The sequence below is a fragment of the Schistocerca gregaria genome, chromosome 2 (assembly GCF_023897955.1).
Source record: "Schistocerca gregaria isolate iqSchGreg1 chromosome 2, iqSchGreg1.2, whole genome shotgun sequence".
NCBI classification, from domain to species: domain Eukaryota; kingdom Metazoa; phylum Arthropoda; class Insecta; order Orthoptera; family Acrididae; genus Schistocerca; species Schistocerca gregaria.
Window position 1 is genome coordinate 729,283,402 of NC_064921.1, and position 20,386 is coordinate 729,303,787.

Sequence of the window (20,386 nt, forward strand, 5' to 3'; positions counted from 1 at the left end):
AGAGCTATCTGTGTTTCACAAGAATGATGTGTTCTGAAACCAGAAATGGTGAAAGACTGATCAACATGTGTAAAATATTCCAGTTAAAATTAATGTCCACATAATTTCACAATTTACCGAGAAAATCCAAAACTTGGATATCTCCAAATCCAAACCTAGGAGAATTTCAGATGGATCACATAGCTATAACTAAACAGAATAACATGGAAATTATGAACGTTAAAGTAATCAGAAATGGGGCATTTGATTCAGATGATTGTCTCTTTAAGATTATAGTATGATTTCTCCCATTTAAAACAACAGCAACAAAAAATACAATCAAGAAAGTAATCAGATAAATCTCCACTAAAGCTAACATTACAATCATGAATACAGAAAAAAAATTGAGAAGAAACTGAGACAACAGAACAAAGTGATTGGTAGGAACTCCGGGTACAAATTACTAAAGCATTAGAGGAAACTTTAGGACTGGCCAAGAATTAAAAGAAGACATGGTGGAACCAAGAGTGTGAAGAAGCACTAGAACAAAGAGCTCAAAAAGGAAGTCATTCAAAAAAAAGAAAAGAATTCAGACAACAAAGAAAAGAAACATAAAAAAAAATGGAAAAATCAAAAGGACTTTTGAAAAAACTGAGCTTATGGAAATACAAGACAATTTTACCAAGAATAATACTAGACTTATTGCCAAACTTTTAAACACATGGTTACATGGTTTTAAACACAAGTATTTGTTCCAAAGATGAAAATGGCAAACTCGGACTAAATAACAAACAAAATTGTGAAATACTAGCAAAATATTTTGACAGGCTCTTAAACTGTCCACTCCCAACAGTTAACTTTAAATTTCCAGCAATACCACGAAATCTGTTGAAACATTTCCCACCAACAGAGCAAGAAATTCGTAAAGCCATTATATTACTCAAAAACAACATAGCAAGTGGTGAAGACTCCCTTACAGCAAAATTATTGAAATGGTCAGAAACAAAGACTATAAAAAATCTACAACTGCTTTTTCATAACATCAAGAAAACTGAAAATATTCCAAAAGAGTGGAAAATAGCATTAATCTAGCTGGTACATAAAAAGGGAGGAACTGAAATGTCAACAATTACAGAGGAGCGTCATTTCTGTCAGTGGCATACAAAATAATATCAAAAACTCCTGTGGACAGAATTTTAGAAACTTTAGACACACAATTGGGAGAATATCAAGGGAGGTTTTTATGAGGAAAGATTCTGCACACAAAAGATTTATAATTTAAAATCAATAATTCGCCACAGAATGTTAACCAGCATCGCAGTCGCACTATGTTCACATATGCTGCAGCAATGCACTCAAAAAGAAATATTTAAAATGCCACATACACAAGCTTTTGAAATGTGCTGCTACAGAAGAATGCTGAAGATTAAATGGGTACACTGAATAACAAATGAAGAAGTACTGAATGAAACTGGGGAGAAAAAGAAGTTATGAAACAACTTGATTAAAAGAAGGGTTCCGTTGAGTGTAGACATCCTGAGATATCAACGAATTGTTAATTTAGTGCTGAAAAATAGGCAGCAGGAATCCAAGGATAAACAAAGTACAGGTAAAACAGCTAACAATAAATTTACTGGGTAATTATTCACTACATGAATGTTTCAAAAATTCAGGCTGAAGATCCTGTACCAGTGCCAAGCTACATACTTCTTTGTGGATACTCACTTCAGCTGTCATCACAATGCAGAAAATATCTCTTCTTACATCGGTATTCATCCGTTGCTTTCTGGCTAGCTCTAGCAACTGGCTGCTGTAGGCTGTATCCTTTTTACTGATAATAGAGGTTTTACCACCTTCTTGTGAAGGCAGTGCTCCTGTCCATGCTGAGCCAACTACCCACCAGCGACCTTGTTGGTCAGCTGAAATAAAGAATTTGCATTTTAAGGAAAGCCAATAAAACCACAATAGTCTCCCAAAACATACAATGATATGTACATTTTCCACTGTGTTGATCTTGTATCCAATTCGTAATGATAATTTCATTCATATATCAGATATAGTCCTAAGTAGGTAGCAAATATTACTATAAATGTGAAAGTAATTTACAGCACATAATTTTTAGATAACTGACTTTTACATACATTGTAATACACACTCAGACTATATTAAAATAGGAATTATTGTTACCATTGTGAGCTGACTTTCGATTTCACATACTTTTCATGTTTTGTCTTCAGCTCTCAGATTTTGAGAAAACATTTTCAAGTTACACAAGTCATCTTGAAACAGGCAAGACAAATTAACACGCTAGTGTGTTCTGTATTAAATGTTGGCAATATTAAAAATTTTGCTAGATAATGACAAAAAATGATGTCTGTAAACTGCATGTATCAGTCAGGGATAATGCATCATCTAAAACACATGTTCATATTACCGAATTATCTCTTTAATAATTCATCATTTCAAAATACTAACACGAATTCTCTACAGAAGAAAGCAAAAACTGCAAGATGATGGCCTCAGGGAGGATTAGTTTGGTTACTAGAGACATGTAGGAACACATGAGGCAATACTGACTTTTCTTGGTAGATAAGTTATGAAAAGGTGAACCTACATGTATGGCATTTGTAAATTTAGAGAAAGTTATGGACAATGTTAACTGCAACACTCTCTCTGAACTTCTGAAGGTAGCAGGGATAAAATACAGGGAGCAAAAGGCTATGTACAACTTGTACAGAAACCAGTCTGTAGTTATAAGAGTCGAGGGGCTTGTAAGGAAAGCAGTTATTGAGAAGGGTTGTAACATATCCCTAAACTTATTCAAGCTATACAATGAGCAAGCAGTAAAGGAAACAAAAGAAAAATTTGAAGTAGGAATTAAAGTTCATGGAGAAGAAACAAAAACTTTGAGTTTTGCTGATGACATTGTAATTCTGTCAAAGATAGCAAAGAACTTGGAAGAACTGTTGAATGGAATGGACTGAGTCTTGAAAGGAGGATATAAGATGAATATCAACAAGAGCAAAACAAGGATTATAGAATGCAGTTGCATTAAATTAGGTGATGCTGAGGGAATTAGATTAGGAAATGAAACGCTTAAAGTAGTAGATGAGTTTTGCTGTTTGAGTGGTGAAATAACTGATGATGGCCAAAGTAGAGAGGATATAGAACAAAATGGCAATGGCAAGAAAAGCATTTCTGAAGAAAAGAAATTTGCTAATACTAAATATAAACTTAAGTATTAGGAAGTCTTTCTGAAGGTGTTTGTCTGGAGTGTAGCCATGTACAGAAGTGAAACATAGACAAACAGTTCAGACAAGAAGAGAATAGAAGCTTCTAAAGCATGGTGGTGCAGAAGAATGCTGAAGATTAGATGGGTAGATCACATAATTGATAAGGAGACACTGAATACAGCAGGGGAGAAAAGAAAATTTGTGGCACAACTTGAGTAGAAGAAAGTATCAGTTGATAGGACACATTCTGAGACATCAAGGGATCACCAATTTAGTATCAGAGGGAAATGTAGGGGGTAAAAATCATAGTGGAAGACCAATAGATGAATATAGTAAGCAGATTCAGAAGGATGCAGGTTGCAGTAGCTATTAAGAGATGAAGAGGCTTGCACAGGATAGAGTAGCATGGAGAGTTGCATCAAATCAGTCATTGGACTGATATCACAAGAACAACAACAAAACAACAACAACAAATTAAGGATGTAAAGCCTACAGCCTGTGGGTCACATGTGGCCCAAAGCAAGTACAAATGTGGCCCAAGAAGTGAACCTCTATCACACAATCAGTAAAAAAATTCCAGAAAATTGCATTTATGTAAAGTTATGGTAAGAATGAATATTTTCAACTTGAAACTCTTGCCACATGATACTATTCTCTCATTGACACATTTGTTATTGTTAGTGTTAAGTATATTATGTGCACCCAAAAAATTTGTTTTCTTCCAATGTGGCCCAGCTAAGCTAAAAGGTTGGACACTCCTGATTTAAATAAAAATACGAGGGCTGTTCAATAAAGAATAATCATAATTTTTTTATGGTCATAATTTCCCACATTAAAATTTAATTTTATGATATTCTGTTAGCTTAATGTGCAACAAACGTGCCATAGTAGTTTCATTGTTAGGATTCCTGGTTCCCAACTGTGAAAGGCAGGCAAGGTCTGACATGTTCAGTATCACCTACCGCTGCAATGGAGGTAACACGCGACAAACAATATGGGGCTCTGAAATTCTGCTTTCATCTCAACAAATCTTCAGCTGGGACCTATACAATGCTACAGAAGACCTGTGGTGAGTCTGTTCTTCCCTACAGCACAGCTCGAAGGTGGTTTAAAATGTTTAAAGAGGGGAGACAATCAATTTCAAAGGAAGGTGGACCCGGTGCTCCAGTTACTGCTCTTACGGAAGGAAACATCAACATTCCCACTGTCATTGTGAGAGAGGATTGACAAATTACCTTAAGATCACCTTCTGAAATACTGAACATTTCATTGTGGTGCCACCCACATGTTGTTGAGAGAAAAATTATACATGACACATGTTTGTGCGCGATAGGTCCAAGACTGTTGATTCCCGAACAAAAGGACATTCGCGTGCAGATATGTGTGCAGTTAAAAGTTGATGTTAGAGGAAGACCCAGAGTTCCTTTCAAATGTAATCACTGCTAATGAAACTTGGCTACATCATCTTGATCCTGAGAACAAACAGCTAAGCTCAGCGTGGAAATCTGAGAAAGTTATGGACATCTCATTCTTTGATATTTGTGGAATGGTTTATGAGCATTTTATACCTGCACACACACACACACACACACACACACACACACACACACACACACACGCGCGCGCGCACACACACGCACAAAATTAGCAACTGGACAATATTGCAGGGATGTCCTGAAAACATTGCAAGTCCATATCAGGCACAAAAGACCTCATTTCCATGAAATAGGCTGGATGCAGCACAACGATAATGTGCGGCTGCATATTGCCAATGCTGTTGCTGAATACCTTGCAAAAGTCAATGTGAAGTGCATCCGTCACCCTCCCTGTAGTCCGGATTTAGCCCCATGTGATTTTTTTCTATTCCCTAAAATAAAGCACAGCCTTCATGTGGGGCATTATCAATAATGAGAAGCAGTGGTGAAGGCTGCGGAGGCAATTTTGAAGGACCTCTCAAAAAATGGTTTCCAACATGTATTTGAAGACTGGCAGAAATGCTGGGACAAGTGCATCACATTCATGGGAGACTACTTTAAGAAGGACCATCAAAATTATGAGGATGATTTAGATGGTCATTGTTATGGGATTAATAAGTGCACTGGACAAAATATTAGTCATCCCTTGGGCAACATAAGGCACATTATGTGTAACACTGCTTTTGGCCTGCATGCCAAAGTTTTGTGAGGAAGCGAGTCCACTATTTATTTAGATATGCCATATCCAGCAGAAGACACTCAATTATTAGATCCAGCAGAGCTCCTAAATTGGAGGGCCGTTGACATTTCTCATGCTGTTTTAAACAATTCCAGACATTTTTCATGGGATTAAGACTAGGTGATTTAGCAGGCCAATAGACATGTGATAGGTGTCTTAATGTTTGTCAAATCAGGAGCATACACTTGGAACCTTGTGAAGATGGGAGAGCCCGCATCATACTCACCACAAACATGTAGAAGAAAAGGCAATACTAGATCACTAAGATTGTAGAAATAAACATCTTGGTTCATGTTCACCATAAACTGAATGAGTGGGCCTATGACACGATATGAAAAACATCCCCTAAACAACACAGAATCTTTTCTGGCCTGCACCACACCCCTCCACACACTGCGGTTTAAATGCCAGTTGGAGTACTCGGACACTTGCATCATTTAAAAAGAGGCAACACTGTGACTCGATCGACCATACTACATGCTCCCAGTCAGCTAATCTCCAGTTTCTGTGTTGTTGGGTCCACTGAATAATTGCAGCTCTCTGTGCCACTATGAGCAATGACCTTTTATGAGGTACCCAACTCAGACTGTTCACTCACTGACAGCATTTCATACTTTAAATGGAACACCAATCAAATCAGTAGATACACCAATGGCCTTTCACCAATGCAGGCAAAGCCTGGTTCATTTGCCCAATACTTCTCTCGGATACAAAAACTATTTTTCTCTTTGATTTCCTTGCAAAAACCACCTGGACCAACTGGCCGAAGAAATATTTAAACACATACTGTTAGAATATCGTCAGATTTGGCACCTTTTGACATCTGGTTATTCATACTTCTACAGGAATTTGTGGCTGGAAAATATTCTGAGAGCAATGAAAAGGCTGTGGTTTCTAGATGGGTATTTTCCACACCTTACATAATTTGATTATGAGGATGGACTCTCTTCATTGGCAAGAAAATGGACTACACAAAAAACTGAGTGGATTGATAACATTTAAAACACTGTCTTTCACTGCCAGCCCAAGAAATTTTCTCCTTGCACTTGTACCTGCTGCCATGTAACTATATAACTGGAAAATAAATTCTTAAAGTGAAGAATATTTGATCAGTTGTGTTTAGTTATCATTCTATGTTGATAATCACAACCGTCATTCTTATTTCTCACTTCAGTATGAAGTGAGTCTGATATGGCCTTGAGGAGCTTCTTTCAATACTTGACACTATTAGGTTTTTTTTAAAACAAAGATTTGGTACCTTATAAAGTTTACATCATCTTTTCTCCTTAGCCATCATTGACAGAGCAGTTAACTGCCATCCAGTCACTCTCAACGCTCACATCATTAAATAGTGAGGCTTTACAGAGAAAAGGGAAGAGAGAAGACATCATTAAATCTTCAGTAAAATTAAGGAAACCAATCACAGTAGGAATCAGTATCTGATCCAGACTTTCACACTATACAGCTGCTAGTAACCGTTAGATTTGACACGACAATATTCTAGTGATCAGATTTGAATGTCATGGTCAGTACTCATACAGCACAAAACTAGATGAGTCAGTAGGTCTGCAACCTTCTTGACTGGACTGCAAATTGCTGACTGAGAACTTCAGAGCTCTACTGAAATGTGATTAGCACGGGAACTTGTTGAGGCGATTCCAAGATATGAAACTTAGGAGCTCTCACACTTGTCCTGAGTCAGCTGCACATACACTTACGTCAATGTTTGGCACTGATAATATGCCTCTCTAAACTCATCAGGCTTTCATAGACTTGTCTGCCATAGGTAATGCTGTAGGGGCCCTGACGCCACATGTTTAATTCTGACCAGTCACTATTCAGCCCTTGTGAAAGAACACTGAAAGCAGGCAAAGGTTTCTGGTCATGGTGCACACATACCTACTTATCTGCTTGCGTATTGCTATACAGTTTGACTAAGGAAACAAAGACCTTACAATACAACTCCTCCTGTCAGTTTTTATTAAGATACAATAAATTGCAATACTATAGAATCTGAAGCAAGATTAGTGGAGCAAGAGGTGGAGTTTAATAAGATAAACAGATTAGTGGGGTCACTACGAGGATGATAAAAGCACAAAGCCCAGGTATAATTAAAATCTGGACACACATTTTACTGGATTGAAACAAAACTGGGAGAAAATTCAAATGTAATTTTTTATTATAAATAATGTATACATTTACCTATGGATAAATGGTACGCCTTACAAAGGTAATTTTAAATATTGCATAATCTCATTAGTTTTCCAGTTTGCTCTTGATCTTGCTCTTTCTGTAGTACAACAATGTTCCATCAAAGCTAGAGACGAGCAGAAACCCAAATGCTACTCATATGAAACAGTCTTTAAGTGCACCCAGGCATCACTATTAAAGATCACTTCAAAGATGAAGATTGGCTCAAACTTAATCCCGGTAACGCAAAAACAAATACAGTTAAAGTATTGTTTTTTTTTTATAAATATATATCCACACAGTAAGAGTACTTTGTTAATTGAGTGGCACAGGAGAAAACAATGGTAAGCACCACCACCGTGTGTTTTGCGTTCTACCTGTGGTGCTGCCTATGAGAAAAACATTCTAATTTCAATCAACATATGTATGGACTGTGCTTCATGGTAACTGCCAGTGGCTGCCTGCCACAGGGACATAGTGGCAACCGACAGGTAAAATGGCTGGCACTAAGAGGGACCCATGTACCTTTTCCAAGATTATAGCCATATTGGACAACTTACAAGAAAATGAAGATGTTTTTAGTGATCCTGATATCTACAACAAAGATCCTGGGTAGATTTTCCATGAGCCAAAGGACTCACAGTTATGTAAATTTTCAAATCTGTTGTACTTAGGACATTTCACAAACGTAACAGTAAGTGCACATACGTACCATTATGTTTCTGAAATGCAATAATTATGAGGTTAGTATTGAATGGCTGTTGTTGAAGGCTTGACAGTGGGTGTGTGCATATTTCTTGATTCATATTTGTATAAATAATAATTATAAAAACAAAAATTTGGTAATAATAATGAGTAGTAATAATCTCAGCTGCTATTCAGGTAATCCGTGAAGGATATCGAAGTGACCTTAATACTGAGCACTCTGTCACTGTCTCAGATGCCTGTCAGAAAGAGCACAACAGATAGAAACGTCTTCTCAGAAAAGGATGAGATGCACCACACAATGGAAGTTTAAGCAGAAGATTCGTAATACAAGTAAAGAGTACATATCTCATTCTGGAAAAACTGCAGATAAAAGAATGATGTAGGACTAACTGGCATTGTTCTCTAACATTTTTGGAGGAACTACGGAGCATTTCCTTCAAACAAGGCGTTTGAAAAAAGTGTTTGTCTTCAAAAAGATAACTGTTGATGGTCTGACTGTTAACCCAAGAAATGTATGCTGGTGGGAGATGACTTCTGAATACCCAATATCTTCATATGGGAATGCAGGCTTTTTCGGCGAATCTCGATGATAAAATCTTCTCGGGTTGACAGCCAAGTCAATGCATTGTTCTCCAGCAACGTTTCAGCAAGTTTCTTGCTTGACATCTTCAAGTGAAGTGTCGGGTTCACATCTCATCTGGATCTTTATAGCCGCTGGACCACGGGCTTCTCTGCATCCTCGGCACTAGTCGGGCCAATCAGGCTTGTGCAGATTCCACGCATGCCTGATTGGCCTGATTGGCATTGAGGATGCAGAGAAGCCCATGGTCCAGTGGCTATAAAGATAGGGATGAGACGTCCTTTACTTCACCTAAAGATTGAAAGCAAGAAACTTGCTGAAACTTTGCCGAAGAACAATGCATTTACTCGGCTGTCAACCTGAGAAGATATTATCATTGAGATTCGCTGAAAAAGTCTGCATTCTCATATAACGCACTTCTGTGGGGAGGACACAGCAGTGTTGTCACTGTAAAAACTTCAGATCAAGAGGGCAAATTTGCTCAGCAGACTCGCGTTCTTGCAACTTTGTCACGATAAGGACATACCTGCGACATTCTATCCATACGGCAAGAAGCAAAAGCATCCTGCAATGTGCCAGCTCAGCACTGGTGACGGAACGCACATGAATCACACAGTCTGAACTCGACCAAATTTTTGGACGCGTCTTACTCGCATGCCACCTGAAACTGGCTTTGACACTCTCACCTTTCACATGGGAGTGGGTAGATGACAATACCTTCACCTCCAGTGAACTGTTCAAGCAGAAGGCCACCACGAAACAACAAAACAAGTGCCAATGACTACCAGGGGCACAACAGCCGGAGGCCGACACCGAGGATTCGCGGACCATTGTCAACCTGATCAGCAAGGAACTGGATGAGGCAACAATGTCTGTGCTATCCAAAGGATTAAACTTTGCACCACTTCCGAGCACATTACCAAAACTACAGATCAGCAGCAAAGTCGAACAGGCCATACGTGGGCTCTCTTCTGAAGCCGCTGAAGAGGTGAGAAAGGAGACCTGCACAATCCTAGACAACGAGAGAATGCCAAAAAGCAACATCTCAGCAGTGGAACGCAGGGTGATACGTAGCCTCAGAGAAGATGAGGATACTGTCATTGTACCAGCAGAGAAAGCGAATGCGGCGGTGCTGCTAAGAGTGGCTGACTACTGCAACAAGACTAATTCACTGCTGCAGGACCAGGCCTAAAAACAAGTGGAGAAGGACCCTACAGCAGCTACGATTAGAAAGACCATTGGTCTTCAACAACAACTCAGATCTGGACCACGACTTGGTAAAAATGCTTTACCCCATAGCTCAAGTTCCACCATGGTTATATGGCCTCCCCAATATACTCAAGAGGGAGGTACCACTATGCTCAATACTATACATGATCAATTCACAACTACTCAAGCCTCTTATGGGTAAATGTCCCCACCACATCAAGAATTCTACAGAATTTGCTAAGATACTCGAGGAGTGGCGTCTTAACAAAAATGATATTATGGTCAGCTTTGACATTACATCCCTCTTCATGAAGGTAATTCTAGAGGACTCCTTGAAACTACTGGCGAATCATTTTGATGAAGACACAGTGGAATTATTCTGCCACGCACTCACGACCACATATTTCCAGTGTGGGGGCAAGTTTTACCAAAAGGTGGATGGAATTGTTATGGGATCCCCTCTGGCACCATGTATTGTCAATCTGTACCTGGAATACTTTGAGAATATCGCCTTGGAAACAGCATCGCTTAAACCCAAGGTCTTTCATTGGAACGTGGATGATACTTTCACGGTCTAGCCGCACAGCGAAAACACACGAAGGTAATTTCTCAACCATCTGAACAGCATACACGAGAGTATCAAGTTCACAATGGAATTGGAAGAAAATGGGTGCTTAGCCTTCCTTGATATCCTAATAAAGAAGAAAACGGACGGCACATTGGGACACTCAGTCTACTGAAAGAAAACACACACCCAGACCTGTACCTCAACACCAACAGCTGGCTTCATCCAGCAAAATGGAAATCCGCAGAGCTCATGACATATGCACAAGGACAGTTTATCTACTGAGATTCAGCACCGCATATGAAGAAAACCTTCCAGAACAATGGCTACACTGAAATGCAGATTAGACATGCTCTCAAGGTGAGCAAGAAGTAGAAAAAGGAGGAGGACCTTTAGGAAGAAGAGAACAACAAAGGTCTGGCATTCCTCCCATATGCAAGGCCACCCATGACCAAGATTGCTAAAATACTGGAGAAGAACAAGATAAAAACCATCTTCCACCATCCAACAAAAATAAGGAATATGCTGGGTTCAATTAAGGACAACTTGGGTCTTAGAACACTGGGTTTCTACAGCATTTCCTGTGAATGTGGAAAACAATATATTGGACAGACACAGCATTGCACCACACAATGCATCTCTACACATGTGAGAAGCGTTCACCTCAGGCTAAAGAAAAAATCCACGGTAGCGGAGCACAGCTTCAACACACATTTCAATCTGAAGAAACCAAGAGACTGTGTAGAGCGAAAGGTTTCTGGGACTCTATTATTAAAGAGGCAGTAGAGATGAGGGTCACTGATAACCCGGTCAACCGGAATAGTGGCTTCCAACTCAGTACCGTGTGGAACACAACATTATCAAGAACAACATTAGAGTGCACCGATGGAAGGGGGTGGCGGCAGATGGAATAAATAGGCCACACCAAATGAGATGCCAGGACCCAGCGCCCGCGGCTACCCCCCCCCCCCCCCCCCCCTCCTTCCCCCAACCACCGCCGAGGATGCAGAAATGCCCATGGTCCAGTGGCTATAAAGTTCCAGATGAGAAGCGAAACTGACACTTCCCCTGAAGGTGGCTGAAACATTGCAATATCTTTATTCATCAGTGAGACACACAGTCATGAAACCTGAAACAAAGTAAGTTTCAGGACGCAAAGTCCAGTTCTCATTCTTCGATTAAAATATGACAGAAACAGACTTAGTTTACATCTCTCCTGTTCATCATGGATTTTTCTTGTCACAAAGACCAACATATTTGGACAATGGATACATCAGTGAGGGGAGAGATGAGTAATTAAGCAAAGGGTGTCTCAAAAGAAAGTTTAAATTATATTTGATGTTTCAAAATAAAATAGAAGCTGAAGTCAACTGACAAAATCTTTATTTATTATTAAATATCACTTCAGGAATTTAGGTTAGTTTTTCAAAATAATGTCATTTAAATGCAATCCAGGACATCTACAGCATTCATTTAAACAATGAACAAAATTTTGCATGATGGCTCAGGGTGGCTGCCAGTTCGCTATGGATATTTTCTGTCAGTTGCTCCAGAGACGTCAGATTACTGCCATACACTTTAGATTTGACATATCCCCATAAGAAAAAAACCAATGGGGCTCAAATCTGGACTACATGGGGGTCAATTTAGGTTACCCTACTGGAAATCAACAGGCCAGAGAAAATTACACAAAATCACAGCACAGACGCCTGGACCTGTGTCCTATGGCTCCATCTTGCTGAAAACATGTTCTTTGGTTATAACCACAAATGTTTTGCAGTTCAGGCGTCAAAAATCATTTAAAATCTTAACATAATGTTCCAACTTGTGAGGTAACAGGTGAGTTGTGGCGCCCTGAAAATATTCTAAGTTCGGAGTTGGCTTGGCCGCACGAGACGCTCGGCAAGCTGGGGCTCATCAGTAACCACGTGCTGCTGAACATTAGCTGGAGCAAGAGGGGTAGTCACAGTGCCTGGTACAGGCCAACCGTGTGGCTGGGAATTCCATGCTGACACTGTGTCGAGGACTGTGCTTTGTGTCAATGAAGGAGATTTGTATGCTGGGAGTGCCAAACATGGCGGACTTTGTGAAACCGTAATGGCAGGCATTTCACAGTTCATGTAGAAATTAATAGTAGCCAGAGGAATCATGATACCTCAAAAAGAAACACGTATATCACCATTATTTGTATGACGATTCTGATGGTGTAATCAGATTTTCAATATCTTTATTAGTTAAAGTTTAGTATCTGACTGTAAATTATACAAGTAACACCCAGCAATGAATCTCCAATCTAAATGGTTCTGCCATTTTGTCGATCAATGTGTCTTTAGAAAGCTATTACTGCAAGCTTAAATTGGTATGAATTACAGGCATGTAACTTGAATAGTATGTGAGTTATTGGAGGTCAAAGGGCCGATTACTGTTGATTGCGTCAGACCATAAATACTCCACAGTTACACGAAAAAATTGTAGCAGCATGCATATAAATATATTTATTCGTCTATGTTTATGTCTGATATATACTATTCATGAAGAAATTGGTCAAATATTTACTGTGTTTTAGAAAGCACAGAGCCATTAGGCTACTGGCCTACTTTTTCTTCTATTCCTTTGATAGATATATGTTTATTTAATCTGTTTATGTATTTAATCATGTGTTTTAGAGACTGTTTATGGTCCAGCTGTAGGAATATTTATTTAATTTCACTTTATTTAAATGTAAATCCAGTATTTCGTATGTGTTTCAATATGTTTGTGAGTGTTCGTTGGTTTGGAGACATGGCGGTAACGCTCTAGCCAATCACAGTGCTCATTACTATGGTAGGCGACAACGGAACTCAATGTAGAGACTGTATGGAAGTGGAGGAGGAACACTGCATCACACAGGACACAGGGGAGTGCTGTACGGGAAGGCGTGACGGACGGTCACAGGAAATACTTTACTTGGAGAGTGCTGAACAGTTTGCTCGTGGTCATGGGAGATAGAAATATTTCGTAGCACCGACTTGTCCACTTGAGATTTCCGGGCTTCTACAGTGATTATGTAGTATGCATTTAGAAATGAATATCTCATGAGCTAAGTTGTTGCTCATAACTATTTACCTGAAGTAGGAATCTATTGTTTCCCTGTTATTCAACTTATATTTTATTTAATTGCTGGACCACCGACACCAATAAGTGTTTTACAGTAATAAATGGCATTCTTAAAGGTACTTCTGCTATCATACTCATCCTTTAAAGTCGTTAAAATAGTACCTGCAGATTTTATTTAATTGTAATCTTTCATTTATAAATTTCTAAGTTACATTCAAAATTTGCAATTTCCAAGTGATAGGAACCTTCAACCATTTGATTTGTGTGTATATTCATATTGTATACTGTAGACTCAGCAGTATTTGGCTTGTAATGGGGCAACTATGTATCCCAGCCCCTAGACAACGAAACCAGCCAAAACTATTAATATTTCAACTCTCAGTCTGAGGGTATGTAGTTGAGGGCCACCATTTTTTTTTTTTTTTTTTTTTTAAAAAAAAGCCTGCAAACTGCACAACTGCTCTCGTCCTCAAGAAAGTACAGGCCAATTATTCTGTGAGATGATGTCGCAGCCCATACAGCAAATTCTGGCGAATGAAGGGGTTTCTCATACTTCTGTTTAGGATTCGTTGCTCTCAGTAGTGGTGATTTTACTTACTGATGTGACTGTTCAAGTGAAAATGAGCCTTACTAGGAAACAAGGTGACATTAAATGAAGGGCACTCAGTCACATCACTAAGCAACTGCAGCCTATGTCTGGCATCCTGAGGCTTTAATTTTTACATCAATTGGATTTTGCATGAGTGCAGTTTAAGGTCTTTTTGCAGAATTTCGTGCAGTGATTACCTACATACATTTAAAGAACATGCATGTTTATGAATGGACAGGTTAGAATCATCATGAACAGCCAGATTTACTCTCTCCATGGATTTACTGTTTTTGATTACCTCAGTTGCCCAGATTTTGGTTTGGTCAGTGTTGAACCAGTCTCCTCAAACATTGTGATCCATTTCCAGATAAGGGGAACACTTGGAGCATCATTTACTTTATGCAATTCACGATCCTTGGAAAATTTCCTCCAGGGTACAGGTGCCAAGTCACCATTTTTGTAAAATTCTCCCACACAGAAAGTGTGGTCCGTTCCTGAGAAGTGCTCCACACAGACTGAATTTCTGAAGACGAAGCAATCGGTGAGCTTAGCCCCTCCCTCCCCCCCTCCTCCAATTTGTTGCACATACATAGAGAGCCCTTCAAATGTGAACTTTCTTTTGAGACATCCTGTACTTTCAAGCAACAAGCTATACAGTTAAGTGTGTTAGTAACTTCGCGTAAATGTTCTCATATCATTATATGTCATTACATTTTGTTGCTAGCATATGCGATTGGGGTAACGCAGTGGTATTGCCTTACAGTAGTGTATTTGTTTTTGTATATTTCATATGTTACAGACAGTTTCTTAGTGTTTTTAAGTCAGTATGGAATAATATAGGTGTTAAAATCCATCCAGAACAAAAAAAATGTTATAATAAAATTATTCAGATTTAAGGATAAATTTCAAACTTTACTCTTCTGTTCCTCCAAACTCCTACTTTGGTGCTTACCATTTTATTCCCTCAAGCAGCTCAATTACTCTCTGATGTGTGTACCATCCAGCCATCATACTGTAACATACTCCTACTATTGTTGATTGAAACGAATGTTTAAGGTTATTGAGGAAGTAAAAGTAATGGATAGCACAAAGTTAACAGACTGTACAAAATTAAAGTGACTGGTAACATAAACTTACTGTTTCTTTCGATATCAATAACAGTCATGGAAAGCTTAACCTAAAATGTTCACATTTAAATATGTACAAACACACTAATTTGTTATGAAGTAATATCGCAAAGTAATCTTCTGGTTATATAATGGCTTCCATAATGTAAAGATGAAGCAAAGTGTACATATAGCTCTTTAGCAAAAATAAAGAGAAGTAGCATACAAGCCGCTGCAGAATGTTGCACTAATAGCCGTGACCGTACGTGGAGCCATTTCCCGAGTGGAATGCTGCCACAGCACAACACACAGTGCCACTGATGTCAACAGCCTTTGCCCCCAAAGGCTGTCTGTCACAGCAGTGCAGAGCACCACCACAGCAACTCTAGGAAGAGGCCCCTGCCCATTCATCATCATCCAAAGATGAAGAGGAGAAGCATCCCTGCCTCACTATGACATACACTGAAGTCAATAAAAATCATTTGTACTGTCAACAGCATTTGCCCTGGGCTCCTTGGCCTGTCAACACCATTCACTCGTTCCCGGTATGCACAGCGCACAGCAGAGTGGAGTCAGGAGTGCCAACGTGACTGCAGTCAGCAGAAGAGGTCATCTAGGGTGAGTGGGACCATTTTGTCCTTATGTGGTGACTGTCACGGGGCCGAAGTTCAGGAGGCATGATTATTCAAGGGTTACCTTTGTGAAACAAAAGGAACCAGCAAATTTGTTGCAGTTTAATGGTAATGCTAGGGATGAATGGTTGGTGGCCGTGCATTTTACTCAGCATAATTTACTTGGACATTCTGCCCCTTGTGCTGAATCAGTAAGAGTGAATTGTTTTACCTGTAATTGTTTTGGGCACACAGCTAGGCAATGTCGAGAGTCCAAGTGGTTCATGATTAGATAGAAGAAGTAGGCTGATAGAACACTCTGCAGCTACCTGGTCTACCTATATTAATTTCTGGTATTTTCCCTTTTTCCTGTGTCATAAAAATGAGTAAAGGTGAGGCAATGGCAAAATCAGTGTGTCACCAGGGATGACTAAATAGAATCATTAGTGAATCATGTAGCTCAATTGAGGGCAGATGACATAACTTAACTTAACAGTTTAGCAGAGAAATGTGATGAAGTCAATATGTAGAAATAGCAAAATTTATGAGTGGATTCAGCTGTTGCAAACCTTTTTCCTCTCTTCTGTAGTGGGGCATCTGATGATGTGTTAGCATTTGTAGAGGATCTCCAATTATTGGCTGACATAAGTGATTGGTACAAATAAACAGTTATTGCAGACCGTAAAGTTGCATGTAATGGGAAAGATAAAGTCATTTATGAGATGCACGGAAGCATACACAGTGCGGAAACTTTTTATCACTTAGGCAGCGGTTGGAGCACTGGTACAGGAAGCAAAAGAGTGCATAATTTTTCCATGAGCAATAGGGTATGGTGTCAAGAAGGCATAATAAGGCAGTGGAGACTTTATGCACAGAACTAAGAAAATGAATGTGCAACTTACAAATTGTCACACAATGAGGAGGTGAACAAAATGATGCTGCAAGAGGCCAAGCATCAGGCACTTGTCAAGGAGTGTGGACATGGGGGTTAAAGTGATGTTGGAGTAGGGGCAAAGTAACATGTCAAAAGGGGTGAAGGATTGAAGAGATGTGTTTGCATCAAATGTAAAGTGTTTTAAATGCGATCAGATGGGGCATGCACAGAGGCAGTGCTACTCGCCATGAAGAAGTGAGGGGATAACAGGGGTTACCAGCAATGTGATTGGAATGGCAGTATAGGGGAGATGTAGATCACTGACACACATACGGAGGTAGTGGTAGTGGTAGTCAGGGGGTACAAAAGGGGAAGAGGGAACTCCAGGGCCACCAACATGAGTTACTGGTGAAAATAAAATCAGTTAAAACAAATGCAGAGGTTTGCTATAATGCATGTAATAAATGACACAGAATATAGTTTTGTTGGACACAGGGGTGCACGTCTCAGTGGCCTCAAGAGAATTAGTGTATAGGAGGACACCCATTGTGGTACAAACTACATGGAGAAAGAGGTAACAGATCATGATATAGGATCACAGGAGTCAGTAATGACAAATTTTTAATTTGAGACTACCAAGTTTACACAGTTTGTGCTATAACATGAACCTGAGGTTACTCTTTCTGCATCAACATCATGCCATAACTCACCGTGACAATGTACAATGGAATTTATTGGGAAAACATTCTGGTTACAGGAAACTGTTGTCAATGTTGATCTGCAGCATGGAGCATCTGGTATATGAGACAATCTAGTTAAACTGCAAGCAGTGACATTAAGACTTGATTCACATGACTGTGTGTCAGGAGGCACTGGAAAGTAACTTGGGTGAATATGGAGCCTGAATTACCATTTAATGTGTTATTTGTAGTGGAACCCATGAAGGATAATGAACTATTGGATACAGCATGTTGTTTAGTAAAGCAAAGTATTATATGCATACATATTACCCATCAACATAGATAATTTTGGTGTCAAGGAAATGAAACTATTGAAAAGAATGTAGTTGGCCACATCGGAGATTCCATGCAAGGAATATTGCTGTAGAGAGAGTATAGGCCATGGAAGGGCACCGCACGCTGCGAGAACTGCATTTTGTGATGAACTTAAGTATTTGTAGGGGATGAAGAGGACATGAATGGAAGAGCTATCACTGGAGTTTCAAAAACTAGTTTTGCCATAAGGACTGTTGCGTGCTACACCATTCACACAGCACAGGATTCCAACAGGGAACAAAGCACCAGTGTATTAAGACCACACAGAGTACAACAGTCACTCTAACCAAAATTAGAGGAATTTATAAATCATCAATTGATCAAAATGGTAACAGAGGACGGGGAGGAGGCAGGAATTGTGACTGTGCCCAAAAAGGTCTATGGACTCTTACCACCACTTAAACAGTAAGACTATGACAGATGCTTATTCCAAACATCACAGAGATGATACATAATCTAGAGCAATGCTGGTACATCTTGACAATGCAGTTGAAAAGTGGATACCAGAAATTAGAAGTTGCTCTGGGGGACAGACTGAAAACAGTTTCTTCTGCACCATAGAGTGATTATCAGTTTTCTGCACCATGGCATCATTGCCAATACAGAAGGATACCTGAAGTGTTGAAGAATGTTCCAGCAACATTCCAACAGTTACTGGACGAGGTGCTGAGAGGTTTGAAACCATGGCAGTGGCTACTGCACCTTGATGATATAATCATCTTTTCAAGGGATATGCAACAACGTAGACAACGTATGGGGGACGTATTCAAGAGGCTACAAGCAGCTGTTTGATACTCCGCATGGAAAATGTCACTTTGCACTGCAACATGTCAACTAATTGGACTACATCATTACTAAGGATGGTGTGAGGACAGATCCAAGGTTAGTACAAGCAGTGCACGCTTTTCTGATGCCATGAACAACTGAGGTATTGTAATCTTTTCTCAGCCTCACAAATTATTATACGGCATCTAGAAGGGACTTATAGCATATCCACTTACATTGTTGTTAAAAAGGGGTGTTAGTTTTGTGTGGTCATAAGAATGCCAGAAATACTTTGTTGAATTGAAGAAAGTACTGACATAGAGTCTGGTGTTGGTGTTTCCAGATTTTCAGAAGGGGCTTATATTGTCATGTGATGTGTTGAACCATGATCTTGGGTGTGTTTTAAGTCTGGAAGTGGGTGGTTGGGAATATCCTGTTGCTTTTGCATCAAGGCATCTGTACAGAGAAGAGAGAAATTACTCTGCTACAGAGACAGAGATGCTTAGCTTGATGTATGGAAGAACATGTCTCTGGTGTTACCTAAAAGGTAGAAAATTCAAAGTAGTAATGAAGGAGCCATCCAATAGATTTACAAGGTGGGCACGGAAACTCAGTGAATTTGAGTACAAAATAATCCACAAACCTGGGAAGAAACATGGAAATGTTGACAGATTGAGCAGAAAGATCACGGTGATACAAGCACTTGGAAAGGACTTGGAGGAAAGGCAGGCTGCACAGTGGAATGATAACGAATGTATGTAATACAGCAAGCAGCTACAGTATAGCACGGATAATGGTTTGTTGTGCAGATATACAAAACTGGTCCATGGGTGGTTGTGCCAACAGTGATGAAAGAGGAAATGTTGCATGAGATGCATGATCTTGTCTTAAAGCCAGATGTCCAGAATTTGCTGTTCTTCTACCATAGTGCAGCAGTGGAAGTGACGAAAGATAACACACAATTGTGCATGTCAATGAGGACACTGATAGCGAGCAAGCATTTCATATTTAAAGTCATGCAGTGCACACCTAACCAGTGAAGTTGTGCAGGTGAGACAGGAGAGGGTACTGCTAGTAGTGGAACAGGAGCGAAGGGACATCCATGTTGGAAAGAGGTAATTGAGTTGAAACCGTACTATCAGAGATCAGGTTTACACCACCTAAACTCGCTATGCAACAATGTGGTAGAGGCAGTCAGTTGCTGTGAACAAGGGAAACTCATGGGAGCCAAATGTTTACAGTTACAGGGTGCTAGACTGTTGATGAATGGGATGAAGTGTGATATGAGAGGACCTATGTTTTGTTTGCCAACCACTATGACAGGAGTGACTGTTAAATGCAACCCAACCACAGCTGTATTCACCAGACGAGTCCCTAGACATGTTGTCCAAGCACAGCCTTACCTTCCTTAATGTCACTTGGCAACCCTCGTTAGACCACCTGTTAAGTCAAGTGAGAGCCACACAGTGAAGGCAAATCACAGCAGAATAATTGCTACAGCATGTAAGTCACTATCAAGATAGCAGACACCACGTAACAGTGACCTTAAATGTCACAATTTCTGGTGCCTTAGTGAGTCTGATTTTGCTTGGCTTAGCCTTTATGTATCTGA

General features: G+C 39.7%; 1 protein-coding gene across 1 annotated transcript in view; it reads right to left on the reverse strand.

Moving 5' to 3' along the window:
- Positions 1–20,386, reverse strand: part of LOC126334864 (nucleolar MIF4G domain-containing protein 1) — a 99,608-nt gene that overhangs the window by 22,764 nt on the left and 56,458 nt on the right. The window contains exon 8 of the mRNA XM_049997548.1: positions 1,705–1,898. Coding sequence (XP_049853505.1) covers positions 1,705–1,898 — 194 coding nt within the window. The remainder of the gene's footprint in view (positions 1–1,704; positions 1,899–20,386) is intronic.